General features: G+C 42.2%; 1 protein-coding gene across 2 annotated transcripts in view; it reads left to right on the top strand.

The window, feature by feature from the left end:
- The window catches only part of THSD7B (thrombospondin type 1 domain containing 7B), a 284,929-nt gene that overhangs the window by 244,639 nt on the left and 14,026 nt on the right, over positions 1–26,264 (top strand). For both annotated transcript variants that reach the window (XR_012660584.1, XM_075092835.1), the window contains exons 16-21: positions 5,174–5,307; positions 6,053–6,206; positions 16,243–16,384; positions 17,807–17,922; positions 18,477–18,594; positions 24,957–25,102. Coding sequence is in view for 1 of the 2 variants with exons in the window: in XM_075092835.1 (XP_074948936.1) it covers positions 5,174–5,307; positions 6,053–6,206; positions 16,243–16,384; positions 17,807–17,922; positions 18,477–18,594; positions 24,957–25,102 (810 nt within the window). In the remaining variant the exon portion in view is untranslated. The remainder of the gene's footprint in view (positions 1–5,173; positions 5,308–6,052; positions 6,207–16,242; positions 16,385–17,806; positions 17,923–18,476; positions 18,595–24,956; positions 25,103–26,264) is intronic.

The raw sequence follows: 26,264 nt of genomic DNA, 5'->3' as shown, positions 1-26,264 counted from the left end.
GACAATAAATCTTGATGTTCACTGAAATATGAAGTCACTATGATTTTCAGAAGCGTTGAACCTCATTCTAGCTTACTCTGCAGGTGCTTATCAGAAAATCTACCTGAAGTATAAGAATGAATTTCTTTTAATGAGTCACATCAGTTGAGCAAGTACACTTGTTTCTCTATGTTCTTTGCAAAGTCAGTATTATTCCTGACCTACATTTAACTAAGTTACAGAACATTATAAATCACACCAAAGGTCTGTGGTGGTTAGGTATTTGGGCTTTTCATTAAAATGCAAGTATCAGCTATTAAAAAGAGAAAATAAATAGATTAATGTTTGTATATTTTATTGAAGAAACTGCTGATGTCAAGGTACTTTAGCAAGGACTCAGGGTTTGCACTGGAGTGAACAGGAACTCACTTCTTCTATTAGGGCAAGCCTATAGCAGTTTGTCTCTTAGAAAGTAGCTTTCATCCTTCTTCCCTTTAATTTATTTAGAATTGTGCCCATCACCTTGATTTTAGGATTCAGATGTTAATGTATTCCAGGTTAATTGTGGCTTCAGAGAGGAGAATGGTCCTGTGAAAGTCAGTGACAAAACTCCTGTTGACTTCAGTCAGGCATCGTTTCATCCCTTGGTTCATTGGGCCCAAAACCCAGCATGTGAATATGAATAAAAATTGAGGAATGTGGTTAATTTCCTAAAACACTAAAAGCGTTTATTTCTTGAGAGGGTAAAGGCAAGGCACTAAGGGACAGAGCCAGGCTGGTCCCCTGGGCGCTGAGCTCCGCAGCTCCACACAGGTCAGGTGGCTGCAGCTTCCAGCATCTTTCTCCCCCCTGAGCAGTGCAGAACAACAGGCCCCTGTGCCCATCTCGTGGTCTTCATTTAGTTTCTGTCCTTCAGGAGTTGGACTGTGGTAGCACAGCTCCGTAATGTGTGGTGGGTGTCTCAGTCTGAAGGTTTCTTGTAAATGCACTGTTGTAGTGGGTTTGCATAAGGTTGGGGAAGAGTAAGCATTAAGCAGATTGTTGTCAACGGAATTGTTGTCTTTGTGCTTGGAAAGAGAAGTGGCGTAGCTGGACAGGAGACTTCTGTATCTGCAGCAGCGGTAGCAGATGGTAAATGTGATGTGGGCCAGGATACTGGACTGTGTCTAATTTGAAGCTTGGACACACTCCACATTGCAGACAGGGATGTGTGGGAGCACCTCCCAGCCTTCTCCCGGCTGAGGCACTTTGGGTCCCTGTGTTGGGTGAGGAGTGAGGACACCACATCCCATCCCAGCCTCTGTTCAGGCTCAGGACAGGGTGCACCCATGGAGCCAGGAGATGAGAATTGCTCCCAGGGCCCCTGGTTAGTGGGACCGAAAGAACAGCAAGGCTTAGCTAAAATCCTTTGAAAATGCAAAATCAAGAGCATCAGCTGTTTGACCTTGTTAAGTACCACAGCTGTTAGCGAAAGAGAGGAGTGAAAGGTATTAAAGCTTTTATTTTATTTTTTTTTTAAGTACAAGAAAAGAGGAATTGGACGTGATTGAAAACAAAGGATGGCAAGCCAGGAGAGAGAAACAGGAAGAAAACATTGTCCTGTGGAGGAAAGGAACACATGCCATGTCACTGTGGTGTTTTAAATGCAAACTGGAGCCACGGATTCTATTCATAGCTTCTGAAATGCATACCTAGGGTTGCACTGGTGGAAATCTTTCATCTCTCTGTGACTCCCATTTAAAATGTGTAAAGGAGTCTACCGATACATGTTGTAACTTGCTCTGAAGAAATCCGTCCCTCCCAATGAGGCGTGGTGGTTATTTACATCTTTCTGCTGTCTCAGAGGTAGTACCGGAGACGGCATTGCTCGGTGCTGAGGCAGGGCAGAGAGAGGTTGTTCACAGGCGGTGAACACGGTGATGTCAGCACAATAACTTCATTGTTTGTAACAATTATATTTCGGGGTTTTGGTGGCGATTGTAGCCTGGAATCCTGACCAGCTGGAAGTACCGAGCGGGTCAGCAGCAGGTGCTCTGTGGAAGGCAGAGCCCGCAGGAGCTGCAGGGTCTGAACTGGGTATTCGGGTACTGCAGGGATCGTGTATTCATACCAGCTTGACACGATTAGGCAGCAGAATACAAATGCTGTATTAATGGCTGTTACTGTGATCCTGCCTGCTCTTGAAAGCATCTGGAGTATCACTTCACATCACGTGTATTTGTGTCACTGCATATGGGATCTCTGTTTTGTCCTCACACGTTTCCTCTGATAGATTTTAGTTCACGTGGCACCCCAGCCCTGCCCAAACCCTGCTGGTTTTCTTACACAGAAATGACGTCAGGTAAATGTCACAGGAGGTTTTGGCCACCAAAACGCAGTTGTGGTAAACTCCCGGTGTTAGGCCTCTGCTGCTATCTGCGGGTGGGCTTTGCTGGTTCAGACTGGTCTGAGGTTTACCGGGTTTCAATGCAGAGCGATGGGAGGTCACTGAGACAACAAGCCAGGATTTCCAAGCTCTTGGTCTGGCCCAAGCGAGGAGCAGAGGCTGCTCGCTGCAGGCGGCAGGGTGAGTGCTGAAAGGCTGGCAGTGCTCACGTTGTGACCTGCGGGATTCACAGCAATATCCTCTAACCGTGAGGAAGGGTTAGTAGTTAGAGTCAAGGAAAAGAATCCTAAATCCCTAAAGCCACAGTTTGTGCTGCGCCTGCCCCAGCTGCCCTGCCATGCTTGTGTAGGGGCACAGGCAGCACCCGCGCCGTCACCTCCCAGCCTCTCCTGTCCTCATCTTTCTCTCCAAAAGTCTGAAGACCTGGAACAGAAACCCACCCAGCTCTTAATAACCTTATTAATGAATAAGTTTTACCGCCTTTAACACTGCCCAGAGAGACATCTCCTCCCTGGGCTGCAGGTTCCCTGCCCGTCAGCAGCCGGTTCTTGTGAAGTTTGGGGCTTCTCTCTCTGGTTTTGCCTCCCCTCTGGAACAGGGGAAACTGATCACGCCTAAAGCACACGTTTCGTTCTTCAACTAATCCTCTCCTGCAGGCGGCAGTACGTCTTGTCAGACAACATAGCCAGAGCATGGGGTTTTTTTCTCCTTCCCCCCCGCAGAGCAGGGAAACTAATAAATATTCCCTGTCTCTACATCCATCTCCTGTCTGTCTTTGGGGAACGTGAAGGCTTCGCAGTGCCTAAAGAGGGATTGTTATTCTTTCTGGCGTGCGCAGGGAAATGGCTGCAGGAGTCAGTAACTCTCTCAGGGTGACAGGCTGGCCGGGGCAGGATGGTGGCTTCGCACCGGGCTCGGTGTGCTGCCGTGTCTCCCCGTGCCTGCCGCCTCCCTGCTTTCTGGTGCTGAGCGCGGGTCCTGCTCAACGGGTACTTTCTTTCTTTGCTATTGTGTACCCCAGTTAATGTTAGTGAGCATGGCTGCACAGCTAATATGGGGCACTTCCGGTGCCCCTTGCTCAGCCTAGGAAACGTAGCCTCTATATGCACTTTATACAATACAAAGACACCTATATATCATATAGTTAGGCCAAATACCACTGCCTTGGCATGCAGAAATCATTAGCCCATATCCAGTGACTGCAGAGCACTGTGATCTTCCAAAGAACTTTGTGCCACCTGCACTCCCCCAAAAGGCTGTGGGGCACTTGCTTGTGCAAAAAGGTGGTTGTACCAACCGTTATCTCTGTGCCATAGTAGTCCTAATATATTTGGAAGTTCTCTCGTGTTATTTCTGCACAGACTGTGAAAAAGGATTTGTGCTTAATAGTATGTAGGAAAAATCCTACTAATCGTACTACCGCCTTTGCCCCCTTTGTTCCCCTCCCTTTCCCTTTCCCCTGCATGAATTGTGATGCTTAGTAGGTCTCGACATGCTTGCCCCCACGAGTCCCGACTTCTATTGCCCTCTCTCCTCTCTTTTCTACTTCATGTGTTTTGTACTTTTTAGCCTAGATTACTCTCTCCTCTCTGCTAAACCTTGGCACAATGTTTATAAAGACCCACAGTTAAAATTAGTTTCTGACATTTGCTGTTCCTGAGAGGTTTTCTTTAGCAAGTTATCTTCTTTTCATTTGATGTGAAGGTAATTTTCTGATGGGGCACTAGTTTTGTCTTCTGACTGTTACCTCATTCTCCCTGACCCCCACATCTAAAATATTGCAAGTAAGGTTACAACGTGCATTGGTTGTAATCAGCTGTTTTAAAATGAAGCTATAAACTATTAAACCTGTGGCTGATATTTATTTTTTTTTTTTGTGGGGGAGAGTTGGGAGGAAGTCTATTGATACAGTTATTTTAATGGTGAGAACCGAACGGCTCCACAGCAGCAAGGCCAAGGAGATTCCGGTGTGTGGAAAAAGAAATTTTAGGTGCCCTGCATTTTTTTCAGGGCAGTGCATTGTACTTCATACAAAGCAACAGAAAACACTGTATCTTCAAATCAGTTTCTGCAGACAAACTGGATTCAAAATAAATAACTTTTATTCATTGCTGTAATGGAACTGTTGATGCATTAAGAATCCGCTAAAGTACTGTCTCTCAGGGTGCTGCTTCTAACAACCTGAATATCCAGCACCTTTTAAAAATGTTTATCAGGCTTTTGGCTGTATTCTTCTCTCTACAGAGATACCATAGTTCAGGTGAATACATGGTCATGTTTGATTGGAGATGTGTTAGAGATAAGTCACTTGCAGGGAAAAATGCATTTATAGTTTTGTGTATAAAAATGAAATGTATAGGACACATGAAATTTCATTCTTTTGTGGTAAATGACTTACAAGGATATGTTAGAAGCAAAGGTAAATGAGTGCCGATATTAAGTTTGTACCTTCTGAAACACAAAAGGATGCAGTACGTATGGTCCTGGTGAATGACGCGTGATTATACCGAGAGCAGTCTGAGCAAATAAAATGGTAATGGAGTTCCTCTTCTGGCTGCAGGAAATAGCTGTTATTTATCCTGTTTCCTAAGATCCTGCGTACATACTGATGTTTATTATGTACTTAAAAATCCCTTGGCAAGTCAATAATAAATAAATGAACTTAAAGCTGTTACAACACCCTTAGCATAAGGAGCGCAAGCCAGGATATTTTTCAGTGTACTCTTCCCTGGGTTTGGCTGAGGCGTTTCTGCAGAGATGCTAACCTGGATAGTTCAAATGAACAGTTTTGATTCTTTCTCCTGGCAGGTGTACGAGGCAGTCCCATGCTACAGCGAGTGCAATCAGTATTCTTGGGTAGTAGAACCGTGGTCTCCGTGCAAAATCAACAGCGAACAAAATTCCCTCCACTGTGGAGAAGGAATACAAACGAGGAAAGTCAGGTGCGTGAAGACAAAAGCACAGGTACTCCAGATTAAGAAGAGCTGATACGTACTTGCATATAGCTGAAATATCTGGCCATTTGACAAAGAGTATGTTGCTGAGTCCAGTGTATTTCAAATGAAAAGAAACATGCATTTATGTGCAATGGTTTACGGGAAAAGCATCTCTGACATGCAGCCTTGTGTTACGATCAAGACATCTTTCAGGAAGAAGGCATGATGTTTAAATTAGAATTCTTCAACCTAAATGCCATATATACATAAAGCCCCCTGAGGTGCAAAGCCTCCAAATTCTGATTTGCTAGTGTTTTCCCCAAGTTACGGCACTGCACGCACCAGAGTCGCATTCATTATTAGTGAGTATTCATTCCCCAGGCATGGGGAAATGCTGAGTTATTTCCAAATGTTCAGATGTTACTAGCAGGAGCACAAAGGTTTGTTCTTGCTGGTTGTCATTTTCTGTTTGCTCATCTGTCAGCTGATCAAAGTTAAAAACCCTCTGTGTGAAGTTTGAAATGTTTGTTTAAAGTAGTTATTGAAATCCGTGAGTAATAAAAGCATGTTATGCGGGTGGCTGGTTTTGATTTGCATTAACATGATTAATTCTACATTTTGACCAGCCGTGCTGCATATAGCTATTGCGTTATGTATCGCGTCCTATATGGGGTAGAGCAGACCTGTTGGTATCCATCACTTCTGTAGTACGCTGATGCTCCTCTGATGAAAATGTCTTTTTTCTGTGTAGGTGTGTGAGTACTGCAGAGGACCACGGAGGGGAGACTGTGCCCGATGCACTGTGTAATCAGGTCGAAATCCCAGATATAATGCAGAAGTGTAGCTTGTACTGTCCCAGCGAGTGTGCAGTGTCTGACTGGGGACAGTGGAGCAAGTGTCCGCAGGTAGGCTCTCCTGCTTGTGTCTCTGTGGCAATGGTCCTCGTGTGTTGCTCTTCTCTGTCCTTCAACCATTTCATGAGAGAGTTATTTTCTAACAAAGTAAATTATTTTCTAAGGGAAGTCAGGCTGAATGGCTCCTGCCAGCATGGTTGAATCTGGAGATTTTTATATTTCTACAGAGCCTGAGCTATAGAAAATTAGTAAGTAAACCCCGTATTTATTACTGTGACGGTTGATCCCATTCATCTTTCCACTTGGTCTGTGGGAGGGTACCCACAAAAGTACAGCAGGTGAAGAGACCAGTGTTCTAGCTGCAGTAAGGGCCTTCTGTGTTAGGAAATATTTGCAAGGGAGGGAGTTCTGTGATGAACAACTGCCATAACAACCTGCTGGTAAACCCTGGTGGTGACCCTCCTCCAGACAGGTCTTAGGCCTGAGGGAATGACATCTCTCCATTCCCGGCGGACACTATTTCTGTCCAGCGTCTCCTCTTCAGAATCTTGAGGGAAGCTTTGAGGCAATAGCAACAGGAGGGCATGGCAGCAAGATGCCTGAACAATTTGTCATGTCACAAAACCTCAAAACTTTGTGAATTATGCAGGGTTTCAAGCCACTGCCAAGTGCTTTGTGTTTTTGTAAGTGTGCAAGATTCTGTCCTGTGAAAACTCTCTGGCCTCAAAGCATGTAATTTCAAAACCATTGTTTCTCTCTGATCGTTGTTGAAAGAGGTGCCAGGTTTAATCTCGGTGGTTTTGTAATAGACTTGCTTGATGCATTTAAGTGACAAACATATATTCATTGCCCCTGTGTTAATAGGGCCATTATCAAAAGTCTGAGTGGTTACTGGGCAGGTATTTATACCACTGCTGACACAGGTAATTTCCTTCCATAATATTTTATGTAGCGTATCAATATACTCGGTAAGAACATGTCAAATAAAATCTTGCATTTCATTTGCTGCATTCACCTCCTCCTGAGCAGCATAGCTTTGATGAAGTATAACAGTCTTGCAAATGATACAGATGCTTGGATACCTTTCAAAGTCCCACTGTGGTTGGGCTGTTTCTTTGCCATTGACTTTTTTTAGGAGAGAGATTTTCTTCATTTTAGCATTTAGTAATGCAGAGATCCTCAAGGCCATTGGGTATTTTTCAGATACCTTGGTGGCAGTCAGTTGGTGGTGAAGGACTGGTTGAAGCTTTAAGCACCCTGGTATCCTTAAGACACCCTGAGTTTTTGTCTGAAGACTCCTTTTTGGCAATGGCAAAGCCTCTGTAGCCCACAGAAGCAGGAAAGGGATGCCCAGAGCCCGTGGGCTGCGCTCCATCAGGCAGCATAGCTCTTGGCAGTCGCAGGGCTGAGCGCCGCAGTCCCTGTGTCTCCTTGTACATTGTTTTGCCACGGTAGATGTTAATTCATAAATGTGAGGGCATCTGCATGCCAATGCAATTAACTGAACAGTATGTTTTCACAAGCTGTTCTGCAGTGCTTTGTTGTGAAACTGAGATGGCTGTGTACGGATGGAGCATGTGTTTAAACAGTTCTGTCCAGATATGAGGCAATAAACAGCTTGAAGTTTTATGGACAGACAAAACCTTCCCTTTGAAGAGTTTACAGCAGCGCTGTCTCCCTTTTACAGCTATTCAGGCTATTTGTGTTCCTTTGGTTAGCTGTACCATAACGGTGGTGTATCTTCGGTATGTGTGGGCGTACCGGTGTGATGGGGCAGGGATTGAGGGAAATGTGGTGTCCAGGAGTGAGGCATTGCCAGCCTCACATTGCCAGGGTAATTAATGCAACCCTTCAGCTCCTGAGTCACCACTGGGAAAGGTGGTCACTGAGAATGGCCGCAAGCTGGTGGACATGGTCAATGGAGTTACAAAGGCAATGGTGCCTCTGGAGGATTCTGTTTTTAAGGGAAGAGCTGCATGTGGTCAGTTGAGTAGCTGCACGGGTTACAAGTGAGAGCTTGGGTCTGGATCTTGTGTGGAGACCCTACATATAGATGCCCAAATATAGGAGTTTGCATCTGGAGCTGAATCTCTTGTTAAGTCTTTTGATCAGACTTGTTGTGCCTCCAGCCTGCTTGAAGTGTCTTCCCATGGAGCCCAAAAAACATATCAGTAAGTTTGCGTGCGTAAAACCTCTTGCTCATTAGGACTGTGTATTTAATTGTGTTTGAGGGAATTTTGCTCAATGGCTGGTATACTCATTCATGGATTCTGATTCATGCCAAACTGGAAGTAAATGCCTGTCTTCTGAGGATGTATAAAAAGCTTTTTGAGTAGTCACCAAAAATCCATTTTCTAAGTATGGCTCCTTTCTCTTCCCCAAGTAACCCTAAAAATTTGAAGGATCACATCATATTAAAATGAAAAAGCAAAACCATATGTCCTGGGTGCTCTTTTCCAAGCACATTTACATTTCATATCAAAATAGTTGTCATTCTTTTATTGTGGCACTCTTGTAAGGCAGATGCCGAAGAGAATTCTGGGAAATCTTCATGTATCTATGGTCATGTTTGGCTTGCTGGAGATAAAGAGGATTTATGAAACTTGACAAATTCTAGTTTGTAAGAAAAGAGCAACCACAATTTCAGCTTCATCTTTGCGTGAGTAGCTGTTTGATTTGAGATATTTACCTAAGATTTTGGTCAGGTGAGAATTCTTTTCCTGTTGCTTTGGTGTTCTGCTCATACTTTATAGTGTTGATAATAAATTTATCCTGATAGCAGAATAACTAACTCTTATCTGCTGAATATAAAAAGGCTTTTTAGGTTATCCTGTTTACCTTTTGTCAATATGTCATTGAACTCTGGATACTTTCTAGGGTATTACTTGGTTTTATCTCATAGCAATACTCTTCCCATGTGAATTTTCCACTTTCAGGCTAGTAAATTATCTTGAATCATGTAGAAATCAATGAGTCATAAAGGTGGCGACTGCTTTGTCAATAGGAAGTATTTTCGTCAATGCTTCTTTCTACTAAAACATTGTATTTGTTCTACCTTTTTTGGCTGCACTTCCCTTTGCTTTTAAATATTTGTGTTTCCAAAGTGGTCTTTTGTAATTTCAGATGCCTCCACCATTCTTTTATGTGTATTTTCCAACTGAATTCCAATTTTTACATCCTGATTATAGTGCTATTTAACACTGCTACACAAAGCTAAATTTTAATATTTCCTCTAATGGCACTTTGCCATGACCCAGGAATGCAGCCATCTGAGATGTAATACATCGAGGTTACTTTTGAGGTTTTGTCTTCGTACTGGATTCAGGAAACTCATAATTACTGATTTAAAGCTTCCCTATTATTCTCACATTCTCTATTGTGAGAATTAAATTCAGAATGGTTTTCTCTCTGATTGAAGACTGTTTTTTGGCTCATGAAGTTTTCTTCTTTGTCGCCAAGTAACATTCATGTAACTTAAATATCAAGGCTTTAAAGCCATTTAAAATAGCAGTTTAAAGCTTGGTAGTTAGAAAAAAAACCCATGAGCAAATTAGACTGACTTGCATTTTGCTTCAGAGATTCCGTATTCGTTCCAGCCACAATAGCGTGTTCAGTCAGACATCATCACTTGATTGCTCAAAGAGCCAGCTAAACAATCTGGAGTCTAAAATCATGCCATCTCTGTTACATATTCAGTGATCGAATAACATGCACTACCTGTGGTGTCTCAACTTTATATTCATATGACTTGGAAATGTAATTAATTGACTTCAATTGAATTCATCAAAGCATTCTTAAAAAGAGTTAATATGTGAGTTGTGCTACAAGTCCCTGAAATAATTACCTCAAATTTATTTTGTTAGCTCTCTGCTGCTGTGTGGATAGCTGTCGCAGCCCCCATAGCTGATCAGAGTGGCCTCCTTGTTTGCCTCAGCTGTTGGCATTTCTAGCAGCTAATTCTAAGAGGTCTGAAATTAGTTAATTATAGGAGGTTACATGTCTAGTGAGTGAGAACAGCTGTCTCTGTTTCAGCGAGCATTTTCCTCATGGATCGATAGCGATGTACAATGCTCAGGACTTGTGACAATTGAGTTATTAATCTCTTGAGTCTGCGGGGAGCAGGGTGTAATATTGCAATAACTGATCGTATTAAAAGCGGCACCAGGCAATACAGCTGACTCTCCAGTTTTGCAGTGACTTTCATCGTAGATGCGAGTCGGAGTGTTATGGTTTGGAAATGCTTTCCCTCTCGAGCCAACTGGAAGAGAAATTGTGGACTCATGTAGATTTGGGACTCACTGAAGCCTTCATCACGACCAGTACCTTTATGTGTAGGTTTGGCAGAGGACCTGCCATATGGAGGCTGGATTGAAGAATGAAGCTTGCACAGAGTTGCATTTCTAGCCCAAGAGATAATTTATTCAGGTCAAGCATAAGAATTATGCTGGGCCAAGGCTCTCCTGGAAGAACACACACTGCTCCTTATGCGTAGCAGGGACTTGATTTTTTTTGTATGGCTTATCAAAAAGTTGGTAACTGCTCTATTTTTTTAGATTCATTGTTTTATTTTTAATCATCTTTATTAATAACCATTTTTAAAAAGCAATGTTTATATACAGAGGCAGATAAGGTTTCAGTACCTAGATGCATCTCAGAAATAAAACCTATGTAAAGCATTTTCATTTCAAAAGACTGCTTATGTTATTGTAAATGGCTTGTTAAATTGTTACAAAACATCCGCATTGGCATGAACAGTATAACGGTTCATTGCACTGTTAAAAATAGTCAAATCCTGTTGCTGCCAACACATTTACCTTAGTTTGAGGTTGTATGTTTCCTTATGAATAGCCAGTTAAATATAATGTGGCCAGCTATTTATAGTGCAGTATGCATTATACAAGCTGTTTGATAAATTAAACAGCTTAAAGGGCTCTCTAATGGGTTACAACCTCTGTGCTGCACAATTATGATGCATATAAAAGCCTAGATCAATGGACAGCTTTTAAAATCCATCACAAAAAAGGTCTAATAACATATAATAATGTGTGATATGTTAACAGCTCTTACTCTGAATTTAGCATTCATAACCTGGCAGTTTTATTATATTTAACATACTTCTCTTCCAGAACAAACTTTCTGTGCTTCGTCTGTTCTGTTATTGTCTGGAGCAAAGGCTGGGTACATCCTTTGTGTATGTTTGTGTCCCTCACTTTTCATGTTAACTTAAAATAGTTACAGGTGGTCATGGTAGAAAAGAGTGATTGGCTACAAGAAATATTGAAAAATACAGTAGTTAATAGTGCCAAGAATTCCTCTGTAAAATCAAGTTGATGGCTTTTATAATTTCTGAATAGCCTTCTGGGAAAATTCCAATTCATTCCTACCTTAACATTTTATGTACCTCTCATTGCTTCAGAATATTTTGTTTCTGTAGTGGTTTATACAATCTGGCCTATAGATCCCTGGCTCTAGCTCAACTTTTTCACACTTCATAGGAAAGGATAATGGAAATGGTGAGACTTAATACAATAAAGTAGGCTGAGATATAGTTGTACACGTAAAGGAACTTACTGTGTCTCTGTATGAGGTCCTATTGCTGTAGGCTATTAATGTGTGACCTGAATTAGGTCCCCATTATTATTTCCATCCAGAAATTAATTCCATTCCAATCACCGATACTGAAGGAAGCATGTGCCTGAATTACAGACCCCGTTGCTTACAGTCACCAGGAAGGAGTTTGGACTGAATCCAACAAACAACATAGTCCGTAAAACTTAGCTGCCAAACGGAGTTGGTGCCTGACCTTGAAGGTACATAGAGTTCTCCAGGCCTCTGACCTTCTGCCTCCGTGCATCACAGCTACCTCCATTTCTTAGGACTTGTTTCCTCTCATGTTTTGATCCAATCAGTACCCGCATTCATCGTCCTTCTTTGATCCATAAATCTTTAATCTGTTTCTAGCCTGGGTGGTGTCGGATGGGGTTTCAGTTGTCTGGAATAGAAGCAGAGATTGGACAAAGGTTTTCTACTTGCTAAGCAGGTACTAAACTTTCATGGTCTCCAGACTGCAGCAGGAATTACTTGTCCTTCCTGGTAGCACCGGCCCTCTGGCAGAGCAGAGCCTTTGTTTCCTGGGAGGATCAGGTGAAGGTGCTGAGTGTCCAGAGCTGCTCTCATTGCAGTCTGCTGGAGATGTCCCTGAAGCTGAGACCTAAGCAAGAGGCTTAGGTGGCTTAGGCCACCTTCTTCCTGCTTTCCTCTACGTGAGGTCTGTGCAACAGTTGTGTGGTCTGGGCCCCAGCACGGATCAGCGAGCTCTGTGCATGTGGAGAGCTTCAGCACCTGCACGGGGTTCTGCAGTGTGCTCAGTTCAACCATCACCTGGCTTTGGTGATGCCTAAATCTGCCTTAATAAATCATTGCAATCTAAGTCTGTCTTGGCTTTCAATTTCTGCGTAAGGACATTTGCTGTTATGCCCAATTCTACACCATTGTCACATACCAAACTCTCCAACTATGGAAACTAGTTACAGAATTTATAACCACAGGCATAAAAATAAGTAGCATGACCATGAAGAGATGATATCAAAAACACAAGTCAAAGTTAAACTCCCACTAGTGAATGCTTCTGTTGTATGAACCAGCCTTTCTTGTAACAGTGTTGCTGGCTGCACCTTCTCCTCTTTTCGTTGAGCTTCCACTGTGGAAGCATTGGCTAATGCCAAGCACAAGCCAGCTGTGATTATTTTACAGGAGGCAATGGCTGACTTAATGTAAAAATAAATCAAAAAAGCTTAATCTATGATCAGTGAAAGTAGTAGTTATTAATAGAACAGTAGGAAGTAAAATAATGTATTTGAAAGTACAGCATCCACTTAGTGGGAAGAGAGGAGTTTAAATGAAGATACTCAGTAAAGGATTCCTGAATCACGGTGGGTTGGTTTTATTTATTTAAAACCTCCCAAACTGTGGATTCCTTGGGGGTAGAGCAGATCCAGTCTTGATCCATTATTCTGAGTGGCCTTCACTATTTCGTATGGAAGAGTATTTGAACAGTCAAGTTGTTTTTGTAATTTTCTTCATTTGTGAGAATATTCAGAATCAACCCCTTCTGTAATCTTGCCCAAATCTTAATTAATTCTGTGACAATTTCTTATCTTAATTACCCAAGTAATATTTCTTTCTTTTGCTGCCTTTTCTATAATGTTACTGACTGCTGTGTCTGTCCTACCTCCTAAAAAGGCAGTTTGCTATTGATGGTGATTGGTTTTTCTGTCAGTATTTTTTAAGATCCAAATTCAGGACTAGATACATACCATTGGTAGTGCTGTGCAGCTTATAGACTTCTCTCTGTTATTGCTTCTTAATGCCCTCAGCATCTCCCCACTGGAAACTATCCCTCTTCTTTAACTTTCACTGTTCTCACCCCCTGATGACTTTGAGTCTACCAAGCCATTCCTCACCCTTTGCCACGTCATAAATGTTTAATTTTTCCAGCCTGGGATTTCTGAGAGGTCCTGCAGGAATTGTGGACCCAAGGCCATTGAGATCCCAGGGTAGCTGGATACTCAGCTCAGTCTTGCTCCTTTGAAAATCCCGGCTTTCATCTTTTTCTCTGCAAGTCATTCCCTCCTGCCGCTTATTCAGTTCCATATGTATTTGGCTCAATTTTTTACGTAGTTAACTTGAAAGAGTAAGGCCAGAAAATCAATTATAAAACTAAATTGACTTCTCAATTGACGTAAAGAGAAACTCAACAAATAATATTACAGGATATTAGTTACAGTTTGCCGTCTTTGAATTTTTGCATGTTTCCCATGTACTCAGCTTGATTAAATGAACATTCTTCCTACAGAGATCCTTTATTATTCAAAACTAGTAAAAGTGGGGAGTTTATCATATCAGCTTTGGCTTCTAAACAACATGGCTCGTCAGCACAGTGAGAACGCCGGCCTCAGAGCTGCAGAAAACAGGTTGTTTATTTGGATCCTGGCAAACACAAGATAGACTTTGACCTGTTTGAGTCACGGCTGTGAAACTGGTCTGCTGCTCACCAGGAGGACATCTGAGAGGGAGAATGGTCCTGCTAGCCAGGAAATCTGGGTGGCTGTATGACAGCGTGTGCAGCACGGAGCTGCGTCAGTGCCCTGTAATCGAGCACAACGGGGTGCACGCTACGTGGTGGGGCGAAATCCTATTTCGTTAAAAGAAGTTACTTATCTAAAAATGATGCATATTTTCTGTCTGCAGGTTCTTATTTTGAAGGGAGCAAAAGCAGGTATTTCTGAGATGACACAGACTTAACTTCTTTCACAGCATTCATTGATTTTTTTTTTTTTCCCTTTGGTAACATAGTGCAGAGAAACATTAATTATGACTAGCGGCTGAGATACCTTCTTTGATTTTGTTTGTTTGTTTTATTTGTTTTGTTTTACTGGCCAATCATTTAAGTTATCAGTGTTAGTTGTGAGGATGAACAGTCAGATTAGTTGTGGAAAAGGCAATAAAGTATTGGTAAACATTTAGCATAGGTTTAATTTTCAGATAAATAAGAGCAATTGGTTATTTTAGATGACCATGGATATTCAAATAAGATTACCATTTAAAATTATTTGACAAGGTGTGTGTCAGCAATAGGAACGTAACAGAATTTCCTTCACATAGTGTAAGCACAAGGGAAATAGGTCCTGACAATGTATTTTAAGACTGGACCAGACTTTTTTCCTGTTTGTCCTGATAGTCATTCTGTTCAGTTATGCTATCATCTGTGCAACTAATCCAGTTTACAGCAGTCTGAGATCTAGATTTATGCTGCAGTGCCATGACATTTCTCTTTAATATTCACAATACAGGAATTATCCATACTTTCACCCATGCAGGGTTCAGCCTGCAGTGCAGGCAGTTAGTTGCATGATAATAAGCCTGTGGTTTTAAATTGTTAGTTATCTTTTGTAATTACTCTATAGAAAAATAATGTTTTAAATTCCCAAGCATTTATGAAAAATTATTTCTATATGCATTGGGGTTTTTTTTTATTTTCTTTGCTTCCTGAGCAATATTTAGCCCTAATGAGACACTGTTAGGAATTAAATAGGTCATCTTGTTCAATAAATGGCTGTGAATACCTTTAATAGGGATTTATTTCCATTAGGTTTGCTGCGACCACTTCCACGCACTCATTCCTGCTGTACTGGACTGCAGGAAAACTCTGCTGAGTTTCAGAGGGTCAGAGCCCCTACCCTTGGGGCTGTTTTTCTGTCCCAGCCTTGCAGCTGAAATGGCTATTACGTATTCCTGTAATCACCCTGGCTTCAGAATAAGCTTATGTAGACTTTTTTTTGTTTGTTTGTGGTTTCATTTGGTGAGACAAAGCAGCAATCCATAGCGCTCTTCACCACCAATTAGCCTTGCCTGGTGTCACAGGTATTTAATCTTCGGTGCTGTGACTCCTTCCTCCTGAAATAGTTCCCCTTGGCATAAGACAAGCAAACAAGCAAATCCTGGTTTATAGACAGTCAGACGTCAATGTTTGTATCACGTACTTTGAAAAGTCATGCCATCGTCTTGTCTGCATCGTAACTGACGTGCAGTTACCAATGTCCTTCCTAGAAATAAAAGCTCTGCTTTAACATTAGTTATTACTTAAAAACGCATTAATTGTGCCAGAAATCCTGTCCCCATTGTTCAGTACTATGGCATTTTACTGAAAGACTTGGGAAGAGGTGGAGAGTAGAGCACAGCAAAATGGCACGGTCTTTCCTCTGTTGTCCCCAAGGTCCCTTATAAGAAGTTATGGAAATAAATACTCTGTGTGTGTGTGTGTGTGTGTGTGTGTGTGTGTGTATATATATATATATATATAAAAATAGCCAAATCAGGGTGGACAAAAGCTGACTTTTAGTAATATTGGATTCTTACCTTTGAATCACATTTCTTTTCCTTCATCAGCTTTTAAGTGTCTTTAGAACAGAAGCGTAATTACATCGTACCTCAGTATGGCCGTGGATGTGCATGTAACAACCCCAGGCGGTCGGTGCCTGTATGATTTACTAGGGTCTCTTGTACTGTCCATCACTTTCATATATAGGTGTGTGATCCGAATATTATGCAAACCCGAACTCGACAAGTGCTAAGGTCTTCTGTCAATACAAAGCCCTGCCCTGAAGAGTCACAAATGAAGCCATGTATTCTTAACCAAAATTGCTTCCAATATCAGTACAATCTAACAGGTAGGTATGGCTTTCTGATATACTTTTAGCAGGAAGTGACACCAATTACAACATATATTAAATTGATGTTCTGCTTTTCCAAATATCTTTGCATAAAAGATTCAGCTACTTAAAGACTTTCTCCAGTTGCCTTTTTAATTATGTTTACTTGTGGTGTTGGTTAAAGCCTTAACATCGAAAGAGTTATGTGTATACATCACTGATCTCAATGAAGTTAATTACATGACTGCTTATTTTTTTGTCCACAGGTTAGTGAACGAATGCACAATTTTTAATTTGTCATTGAAGGTACACTGGAAATAAAACAGGTTAAATGGGATCTCTTCTTTTTGGTGGGTTAGCAACAGAATTAATTACAAAATTCCAGTTGAAAGAGTATCATCTGTGTGAAGCAACTAATACCAACAAAAGTCTGGTTTGAAGGCAAATATGATTTATACGGGTGGGCATAGGATATTCAAAGCAAAATGCATTATTTAGGGCCTTAGAAGCAATTAGATCTGTTGCAAACAAACAAACAAACAAAAAGAACACACACAAAAAAAAGGAAAAATTCCTTTTGTTTTGACCAGCTGGGATAAATGAGAAAGGCAGAGAGAGGAGAGGAGATCTAAGAGGAGTTTGGGGGCTGGTGGGAAGGGAGAACAAAGCAGGAAAAAATGTTATATCTGAATATAAACTCACCCGGTTTGAAATAAAAGCCCTAGAAACACACAGGCAGCAGTAGGTGCCTTTTTATCGTCACATTTCAGAAATGCAGAACATCTATGTGTTCAAGTTTATCAGAGGTGGAAGACACAAAGTAATAGGTTTTCTTCTCATATGCTTCCTACTTGGTGGTGGTGTATGGAAATTTTTGTTGTTTGCGTTATGCTTTTTTGCTTATTTTAAATGGTGTTTTAAGGCTTAGTTTAGTTTAGTTGTATTCTGACCATAATTTCAGACAAGTAATAAGATATGAATTTTCTACTAGAAATACTGTTTTTATTTCACGACTATTAGAGCTTAGTTTTAAATAATGGAAAGCTTTGCCTTGAGACAAGAAACAGGTTAAACCACAGTTACCCTTTAGAAACTTCCCCAGCTACTTTATCAAAGTGAAATTTTAATTCAGACAATACAGTCTTGTAAATGCGCCAGCTGGGTTGAACTGATACTCTTCATTAGTGTTTAACAGTTTTCTGTGCATTCTGAGGTACCGGTTTCATAACTGAGTGCAAAGTAAGGAGTTTCTCCTCTGAGACTTGCTTGATTTTAAGAGCAACTTTCTTTTGTGCGGGTTATTCTTGGGTTTGGGGTGCCTTGATGTGGGGAAGGGCTGTGTTAGGGGGAGGGAGGTAACCCGTGTGTTGAGTAAAATGATATGAAAACAGACAGATGGCCATGATGTGCTGCACTGCATCCGTTGCTTTGTGTCTGCAGGCTGGAGCGGATGCCAGCTGGGCGCCAATGCCACCTGCGGGCACGGCGAGCGTCGTCGTCTTCTGAGCTGCCGACGCAGCGACGGGGCCACCGTCAGCATGCAGCTCTGCCAGCAGGTGAGGGTGGCACACACGTGTGAGGGGGGCAGGGAAACACCCAGAGGTTCATTTTGTTTCTAGAAAGCTGGTGCCTTCTGATCCACACCAAGACACTGTCCATAGATGGTGGAGAAGTTGTGTTTGGTGCTGGGAGTGCAGGGGTTGGGTGCTTTGGGGAACAAAAGCATCCCCAGGGTGTTAGTAAGTGGTATCACTCCTTGGCTCAAACAGGAGGTTTTGGGGTTGGAGTAACACACATGGGGCACAGCTGTAGACCCTGCACCACGGCTCCAACAAAGCTGGCCGCCAGGGAGACTGTACCCTACTAGAAGTTTGAGATTGTCCTTTCAGAGTAAGACCCAAACACGGAAGGACTTGTATACATGAAATACTTTAATACTGAACCCGCTTTCCCCAGTTGCACCCTCGGGAAGACTCCCTGTAAGCAGCAACATTGGCATCTCACTGGAGTCACTGCCGATGTTCGGCCCCTGACTTGGTGCCCATCCGTGGCAGGAGGTGGCCGGGGGGGCTGGGGAGGCTGATGCCTGTGTTTCCTTGTCATCTCACAGCTTCGCCTGGAGAAGCCTGCGCAGACAAGCAGTCGGTGCGTGGTGGGGTGTGCGGTGGACTGCCGGCTCTCGGCATGGTCAGCCTGGTCACAGTGCTCCCACACGTGTGGTGCTGGCGGTGAGTCCCCACCTGCCCTCCTGCCCCCTTTCCACCCCTCCCATGCCTCAGCAATGCAGCACAAATGGGACCCCCATTCCAGAAGGGCTTACAGAGCCTCTGAGCAGGGGTACAGAGCACAGGGATCGCCCTGAGCCACACTGAAACCTTCAGAGGTGATTCCTGGATGCTCTTGAGGTCCTTAGGTGTTGGATTTCTTGAACAAAGCAGGCTATTTTCAAAGTACTTAAAAGCGAAAAATGCGATTTAGGAAATCAAGTGGCTAGATGCCTGGAGGATTATTTTATTAATTAATTCAAACTCTCAGAATTCAGTCATGGGAAACATTAACCCCAGAGACAGGAGGAGTACATAGAGCTAGCAAAGAGATAGGAAGGGTTACAGGGTTCTTAAGAAATAGGTAAGTAACTTCACCAGAGGATTTGTATTTAATTATTTATGTATTACATCCCACTGAAGAAAACCCACTAAGACTATTTTCCATCATTTCGTATGTTACCGTCTTGTATCTCTGTTACCATCTTGTATCTAGAGGTCCCTTAATACTTGTATGACTCCAGTAACTTCAGCAAGGTTTTCTATAGCCAATAATGCTCACCAGCGTGCAAAAAGTGAAAGGATTAGGAGTTGTTTTTTTTAACTTTATATGGTTTAAGAAGCCCTTTGAGTATTGACATGAGGAAATGTGTTGAAGCTTTTATTCAAAATAAGCTCGTGGCATTACTTCCCAGTCTTCTGATGTGCATTAGATGTACAGCTAATGGTCTTTAAGATTTGAGAGCCATAATGTATATTTGAATCAGATTCACTTAAGGTCAAAAAGAAAAAAGCTCTTAACTTCCATTCCTTCAGATGGATTTTGGAGATCAAAGCATGTTACAGAAAAAGCTTAATATTTGGATTAGTGGTGTTCTTTCTTTGCTGAGCTTTTAGCCCTTTTGTAAAGCAGTGCTTTCTTAACAGAAATGAATAATTCATAGACAGCGTTTTAACAACAACACACTAGGAATACTATTAATTCCAAATTTTATTTTTTCTTCAAAATCCATTTTGGAGTGTTAATGCTCATGTTGTTGAATGGACTTAAATTATTTTTTTGAGTGTTCAATCACTTACTAAAATAAACAGAGCTACCTGCGCAAAAGCAAGTCGTAACTTCTTTATGGCTTTTAGCATGCTAAACGGGCAGTTCATCCTGTGTAATGCCTGAAGGTTTTTTTTTGTCCTGAGCTCTTACGTTGCATAGTCTGCAAAGGGATCTACTCAAGTAAAGGTATGTCTTGTATTTTGCACCTATTCCTGAAATGCTCATGTAAATCCTAAAGAGCTGATGGTTCCCAATACATGTAAAGAGCAACCAGTTACTTTATGCCCTAAATCAGAGCTGGGCTTCTGCAGAGGAAACTGGAAACATCCATGCCCTGCTGAAGCTGCCCTCAGCTCTTCCTGGGAGCATCCTGGCTGTAGGTGCCAAACCTCATTAAAGCTACTTGAACAACACAATCAAGCCCAAGCTCAGCTCAGTCTATGGGTCGTCTTCCGGTCCTCAAAGATCATAACTCTGTTACGCTGCTAGCTACAGAGCTGGCTCGTACAGTTCAGGACATGGATTTAAAACCCAGAGATACTGTTTTGTGAACCTACGGCAGCTAAGCAGCTGGGAAAGTCTTAAGAATTGTAACATAAGGAAGCCAAATTTTGCTCAGTCCTTCTCTATCATCTGAATAGCTTTGCAGGGACCCAAGAGTCTTCTGAATCTCATCCCAAAGCAGGAGCCTCAATGAAACAAAAGTACTTTGCATCCAGGTTATTCCAAGCACATTGTTTATTTTACTGCAGCCCCAGTCCTGATCTGAGTCTTGCTGTAGCAACCATCAAGCGTGGAGCGTGATATCAAACATCTGTGACGGAGGGACCTTGGCACCAGTCCTGCAGCTGTGGCCTTTGTGTGGTTCCAACAGCAGAAACACCATCATTTCAGCTTCTTCACTGAGTTCCAGTTAGTTATAAATACTACTTGATCATGGTATTAACAGAGAAGACATTAATTATGTACTCATCTACAGGTGGTACTTCACAGATGAATGGAGTGAGGGTTTCCTATCCAAAGGTTCATCAACTGTAATACCTTTGAAATCATCATGCGTTTCTCACAGGCATTTGTGAGAATAGGATAAAGCCTCAAATTAGACAGGGAAAACCAAAGGACGATGACAAACAAGCTGTGGGAATTGGCTGTAGTAAACACTGATTCGGCTTCCCTTTGCCAAATAAGTAATTGCCCACTATTTGATAAAGCTAAAATGTAGGACTTAGATGCATAGTTCTCAGGAATAATTCACAGCAAATCAGTTGTATGCACCATTACTGGCTCCGCTTGCAACAGTATTCAGCTTTTCTGGCTTTTCTTGGAGAGCATGTGAAGGGCCCGCTGAAGTACCATAAACGACTTCAGAGAGAAACATAATTTAAATATCATTCAGGTCAAAATTTAGTGTTGCTGGATTTACGTTTTCATGTGTTTCTTAACTCAGGCATTGTTGCTAACATTTCCATTCTGCCCATCTTTTCCAGTAGTGGCTTGCTGTGATATATTTTAATGGATGGTACCTTTCTTTTGCTCAGGTTTTATTTTATGGAACAATGCATTTAAACATGAAGTGGTGCTGCTGTGTATGTGGCACTGACAGCTAATATGGTTCTGGTACACAGCAGCCAAAGGCGAATATATTGATTTTTATAAATGATGATAAGTAAAGTAGATCTCTCCTTCCTGCCTGCGCTGAGCCTACGGAGATGTGTAACTGATATTTGCCTGTTGCAGCTGTAGTTCTGGGCAGCATCTGTTCAGGATGCTGGCTAGGGCTTTAGGCTGACATTGGGTTATATATTAGGGTTCCTCATATCAGTTGCTGTACTGCTATGAAGAGATGTATAGTACTGTGTTAATGGATGATGCTCCCACAGCCTGAATCAGTTACTGGAAAGGTGTTTGGTACGGATAATCCCCAGCAAATTGCATTTCCTTTGTTAAGGCAGATGAATACACGAGGATGTTGAATTTTTCTATGTAAACATTTTCCAATCCTGTATGATTTCTCCCAAGTTGTCTAACAGGAGTGCTAAATAGTATAAGAACACCTAAACCCATGCTTTGCCACTTCTAAAGCTGTCTTCATCAGATAAATTATGGGACTTACCCGAGTTACCCAGAGCTGAACATGCCGCTGTGTCTTGCTCAGTCCTCAGGGCCCAGAAGAGATGATAGCGGGTTGCAGAGACAGGCACCCCAACACCAGACTGACCCGTGGCACAGAAATGAGGGGGCCAAGGATCTATACGACTGAAAAACTTGGTGGTTACATTTTCTCGCTTGCTACTCAAACTCGTTAAGCTCTGGTTTGGTCGTGCTGGGAAGCGTTGCTGGAAGAGGGGCCACCAAAACCTCTCCCAGTGCTGCGGATGCCCCAGTGCCCGCTGGTGGGACTGGCAGTGGGAAGTAGATGAAAAGCCCCCTTTATCACCAGTCCCCTTTGCTTTGACTTGACCTAACCTGACCTCCAGAGCTGTATTTAAGTAACTTGATTCCTGCTTTGGTCTTGCGGTTGTTTGAGAGGGCTGTGTTTCATACACTCTGCTCATCAAACAGGTAGCAAAGTGTCAGTAATTTTGACTGGGATGAACTGGCAGGAATTTTAGTCATCTTGGTTTCAGCTGCGACGCATCACTTTGTGGGGATGAAACGCAAGGAATGTCAAGATTTTGGGGGGTAAAAAAATGATATTCTTCTGATTTGAAAATATGATCCTATGCTTCTGAGATAAATTTTAGCTGCTGATACAAAACAGGATTTTAAGTGACCAACATTAACAAGTCTAGCCTCTTTTTTCCTCCTTTCAAAACTAATGACAAATATGAGGATATGAAGAAATACTTATTTTCAATTTTCAGCACACTTTCTGTCTTAATTTTTGTATCATTTAACACTGCAGAGCAGAGGAAACAGAGATGTTGCCAATTCATGGCAAAATAAAAGAAAAATTCATTGGGGAACTAAAGAAACAACTAGGATTGCTTTGACTTTTTCAGAGTTTGTACTGGAAGAAAAATTCAGATGCAGTGAGATTCTGTTCTTCATGGGCAGCAAAAGATAAGGTATTTAAAAAGTAAAGACAGAGGGTTTTTCCGCTACTTGAGTGGTAACCAGGCACCTACATAGTGTTTATGGAGTGAGGAAAAAAATAAAAGATTTAAGAAACTCACTGCAGTGATTGTGCAAAGAAAGAGACAATAAAATGTCTTTCTTTGATGATTTGTTCACAGTATAAAAAGAAAGCGATAGACTAAATGAGTCAAGCAGCAGCTGACCATTCTGAATGTGGTGAGTTTAAATGTTTGGATAACCAACTGTAGGAAAATAAAATGTAAATAAATACAGAACAGTCGTTATTTCCTCTTAAAAGGAAAATTGTGTTTTCTATTCAATGATCTTCCCGCTTACGTTTTGCTTGAAAGATGTTAAACAAAGTGTACGAAAGGACATTCTTTCTTTAATTAAAATAGCTTGATGAATGCCTCAGGCTTTCAAGTCGCTCCTAATAAAATCAAATCTTTCCTTTTCCTTTCCTTTTCGGTAGCTGCCGTCTCGGGAGCCTGTGCCTGGTGGGGCCGCAGAGCTCCCTGGCCCGGGTGTGCCGACTGCCCCAGGGCATCCTGGAAACCCCACAGCCATGGGCTTCCTATGGTTTCCCAAAGAGCCTTTTCCATTGCTTACCAGTCCTCAGCATTCAGAATTATGAAGAATCCAGCAAATTTGGTCCATTGCTGGAGAGGAAGAACCTGCTAATTTCAGCCTGTTGGGCAGGGGAGAGCTGCCATGAGGTTTGCCGGCAGTGGACTGCAGGGTTTCTCTTCCCTTGCTCTGACTCCCTGTGAACCACGGGAGTTTCTTGTGTTGCCTTTCCTCTCAGCTGGTAGGATTTTTTTCCACCTCCTAATGTATCTGATTCCGTGATGTCTGAATGCACAGTCATGTGGATAAGAGCTTTTATCATCACTTCTGTTACAAACTCCCCTGGTCCAGGGGTTTAGATTTGGAAAAGGAAGAAGTCTTAAAATTGGTTTAAATGGGTTTAAAAATGGAATTCAGTGGGTCAGAGCAAGGGAATAGCATTGTAAAGGTAAGAGAGCTTGCTAAGGTATCCATCAGCAGCTTTTTCAGGTGTGTCTGCTTTTAATTTTTATTTGCTAAAATGTTTTTGGAAACCCGGCTCCATCAACAGTCACGATGATAGTTATTAGAGATGTATGTACCTTAAACCCAGCTGCAGTAGCATTAATTAAAAAGTGCGTGCATAAGAAGCTGGAAGAAGGATCTCTCTGAGTATCACAGCCTCCCCACTTCGCAGGGGTGTTTGCTTCCCCCCGGACTCCCCTCTACTCACGATTGCAGCTGAATGACTGCGATACAAATGGGAGTGCTCCACTGCAACACATTATCTCTTTCCTTTCCAGTGAGTTAGCAATTACGGCTCACATCTGTCTTGTTGTATGTGTGTGCCCTTATTACCCAGACCTCTTATTTTTTTAACTGCCTCTCAAAGCTAAGCCAATTGAAAGTCAAGGCAGAAATTTTATCCCCAGAACAATCTTCTGCATCCTGTTGCATAAGGGTTTTTTTTTTTCCCCCGCTTTTCTTTTAATTGGAGCCAGGATTCTAATTGAAACACTTTGCGTGGAAACATTCCTGGAAGTGAACGGACAGCAAAGGAGACGGAAATGGAATCGCTGTAACTTTAATGAATATATTCTGTTTTATTATTTCAAAAGTAGTAACATAATTGCTTTTTCCATTTAGTGGCTGAAGAAGTTTTCACCAATAATAAATAGGATTTTAATGGAAATGGCAGAAATGGTTATGGACGGTAATAGCCACTAGAGTATTCGCAGTTTTCAAATTAGATGCACATAATTGGTCATAAAAAGAAAATTTCATTTGTTAAAAATCTCTGGAAACTTATTGAATGCATAACATTAGAAATTATGCTGCCACAGGAATTATTTTCTTGTCGTATTTAATAATCAGGACTTAGTCAAGTATTTAAATGTGTTGCATAAACAAATAATATATTTGGAAAACATACACAACTGTGTTTAAAAACTGTGCTTGAAAATGTCAGTGGCTGCATCACTTAGACTTAGCAATTGCATCCATATTATCCAAATAGTGTTCCCAATTCATTGCTTTTTTAACAGATTTTAATGGTGGAAAATGAACCAGGAATACTGATAAATCACAAAATCTGCCTGCCTTTCTTCCTCCCTGCCTCCTTCACCATGTCCTGTCTTCTCCCCTCGCCTAGGCCAGATGGTGCGTGGGCGCTCGGTGGTCCTGCGGGCAGTGGGCGAGGGCAGACCCTGCCCGGAGCAGCTCACCCAGCACAGGAGTTGCCCCGTGAAGCCCTGCTACAGCTGGCTGCTGGGCCCGTGGTCCCCCTGCAGAGTCCAGGTACAGCCTTCTCCAGCGCTCCCGGGGGCTCCTTGGGTTCCCCGCGGCCGGGTTCAACAACAAAAATCATCATTACATGGCAGAATTGATTGAGGCCACCTTTCGTGGGTCGGAGGTGTCTCTGTGGCCATTGAAGGCGCTGGTAAGATCCGTAGAAAAGCAGGGGAAGTTCAGGAGTGGTAAACCTCTGCACCTCATCTTCCAGCCATCAGCAGCAATTTATAACAATACAGGTTCAAGTACCGTGAGCTTATAGAGGTATTAAAGAAGATTTACAGAGTAAATGTGCTTGAGTGAGCATAGTCATGGTGACCTATAATTTAATTATATAAAATACCTCTAACAAGAAAATAGATACACTAGATTTCAAGAGAGCTTAGTCCTTTTTATTGTGGGGTTTTTTTTTTTTTTTAAAGTACTGTATAGCAGGTCTTTTCCCTACAAGGTCTCCAGTAAATAGTGTGATTTATTGTATGAAGTACAGCTTTCTGCTTCCTTCTTAGCCAGGCTATCTTTTTAATGATCTAAAAATGGCTGGATTCAGTTGCGATGTGCTGTACCTGCGCTTGGCACCTCTGCATTGTTGGCTCTGGAGCCATCATTTTCTCACTGCCGGTGACTTGCATCCGGCTTCAATTGATTCCCACCCCACCTCCCCCCCCCCGCTTTTTCTTCTTTCCTTGCCTGTTAGATAATGTTTCCAATATTAAAACATATTAGTCAGTAACCCAGTTTAAGCAGAGGTGAATCCTTCACGTTGAGGTTTCTCGGGGAGAGTGAAGTCCACTCATGCTGCTTAAAGCCAGCTTTGTGGAGATGCAGGTGGGAGAAGTGTGGTTGGGGTGGAAAAGTGCCCTGTGTCGTCCCAGGGGACAAGACCTCTGCATGGATCTGTGGCTGCTTCTCCACATTACACCATGTAGGAGACTGAAGCCAATAATGCACATAAGGACACTTCCCTTGTGTTTTCTGCTCTGCCCTCTACCACACTGCGAATGCCTTGAACACCTGCTCAGTTTCTAGGTGCGGTAGATGGACATGTAGTGAATACTGTGGGTGGCAGAATAGTACCCAGAATTTTCCCAGGTTTTCACAAATAAAATCCGGAGTGTGACAGTCTTTGGACAGTTCAAGACCAGAGAAACAGAAATATATGGATATA

This window comes from Phalacrocorax aristotelis, chromosome 5 (assembly GCF_949628215.1).
Source record: "Phalacrocorax aristotelis chromosome 5, bGulAri2.1, whole genome shotgun sequence".
Classification (NCBI taxonomy): Eukaryota; Metazoa; Chordata; class Aves; order Suliformes; family Phalacrocoracidae; genus Phalacrocorax; species Phalacrocorax aristotelis.
Note: the sequence above shows the minus strand (reverse complement) of the source record. Positions and strands in the feature narration are given on the sequence as shown.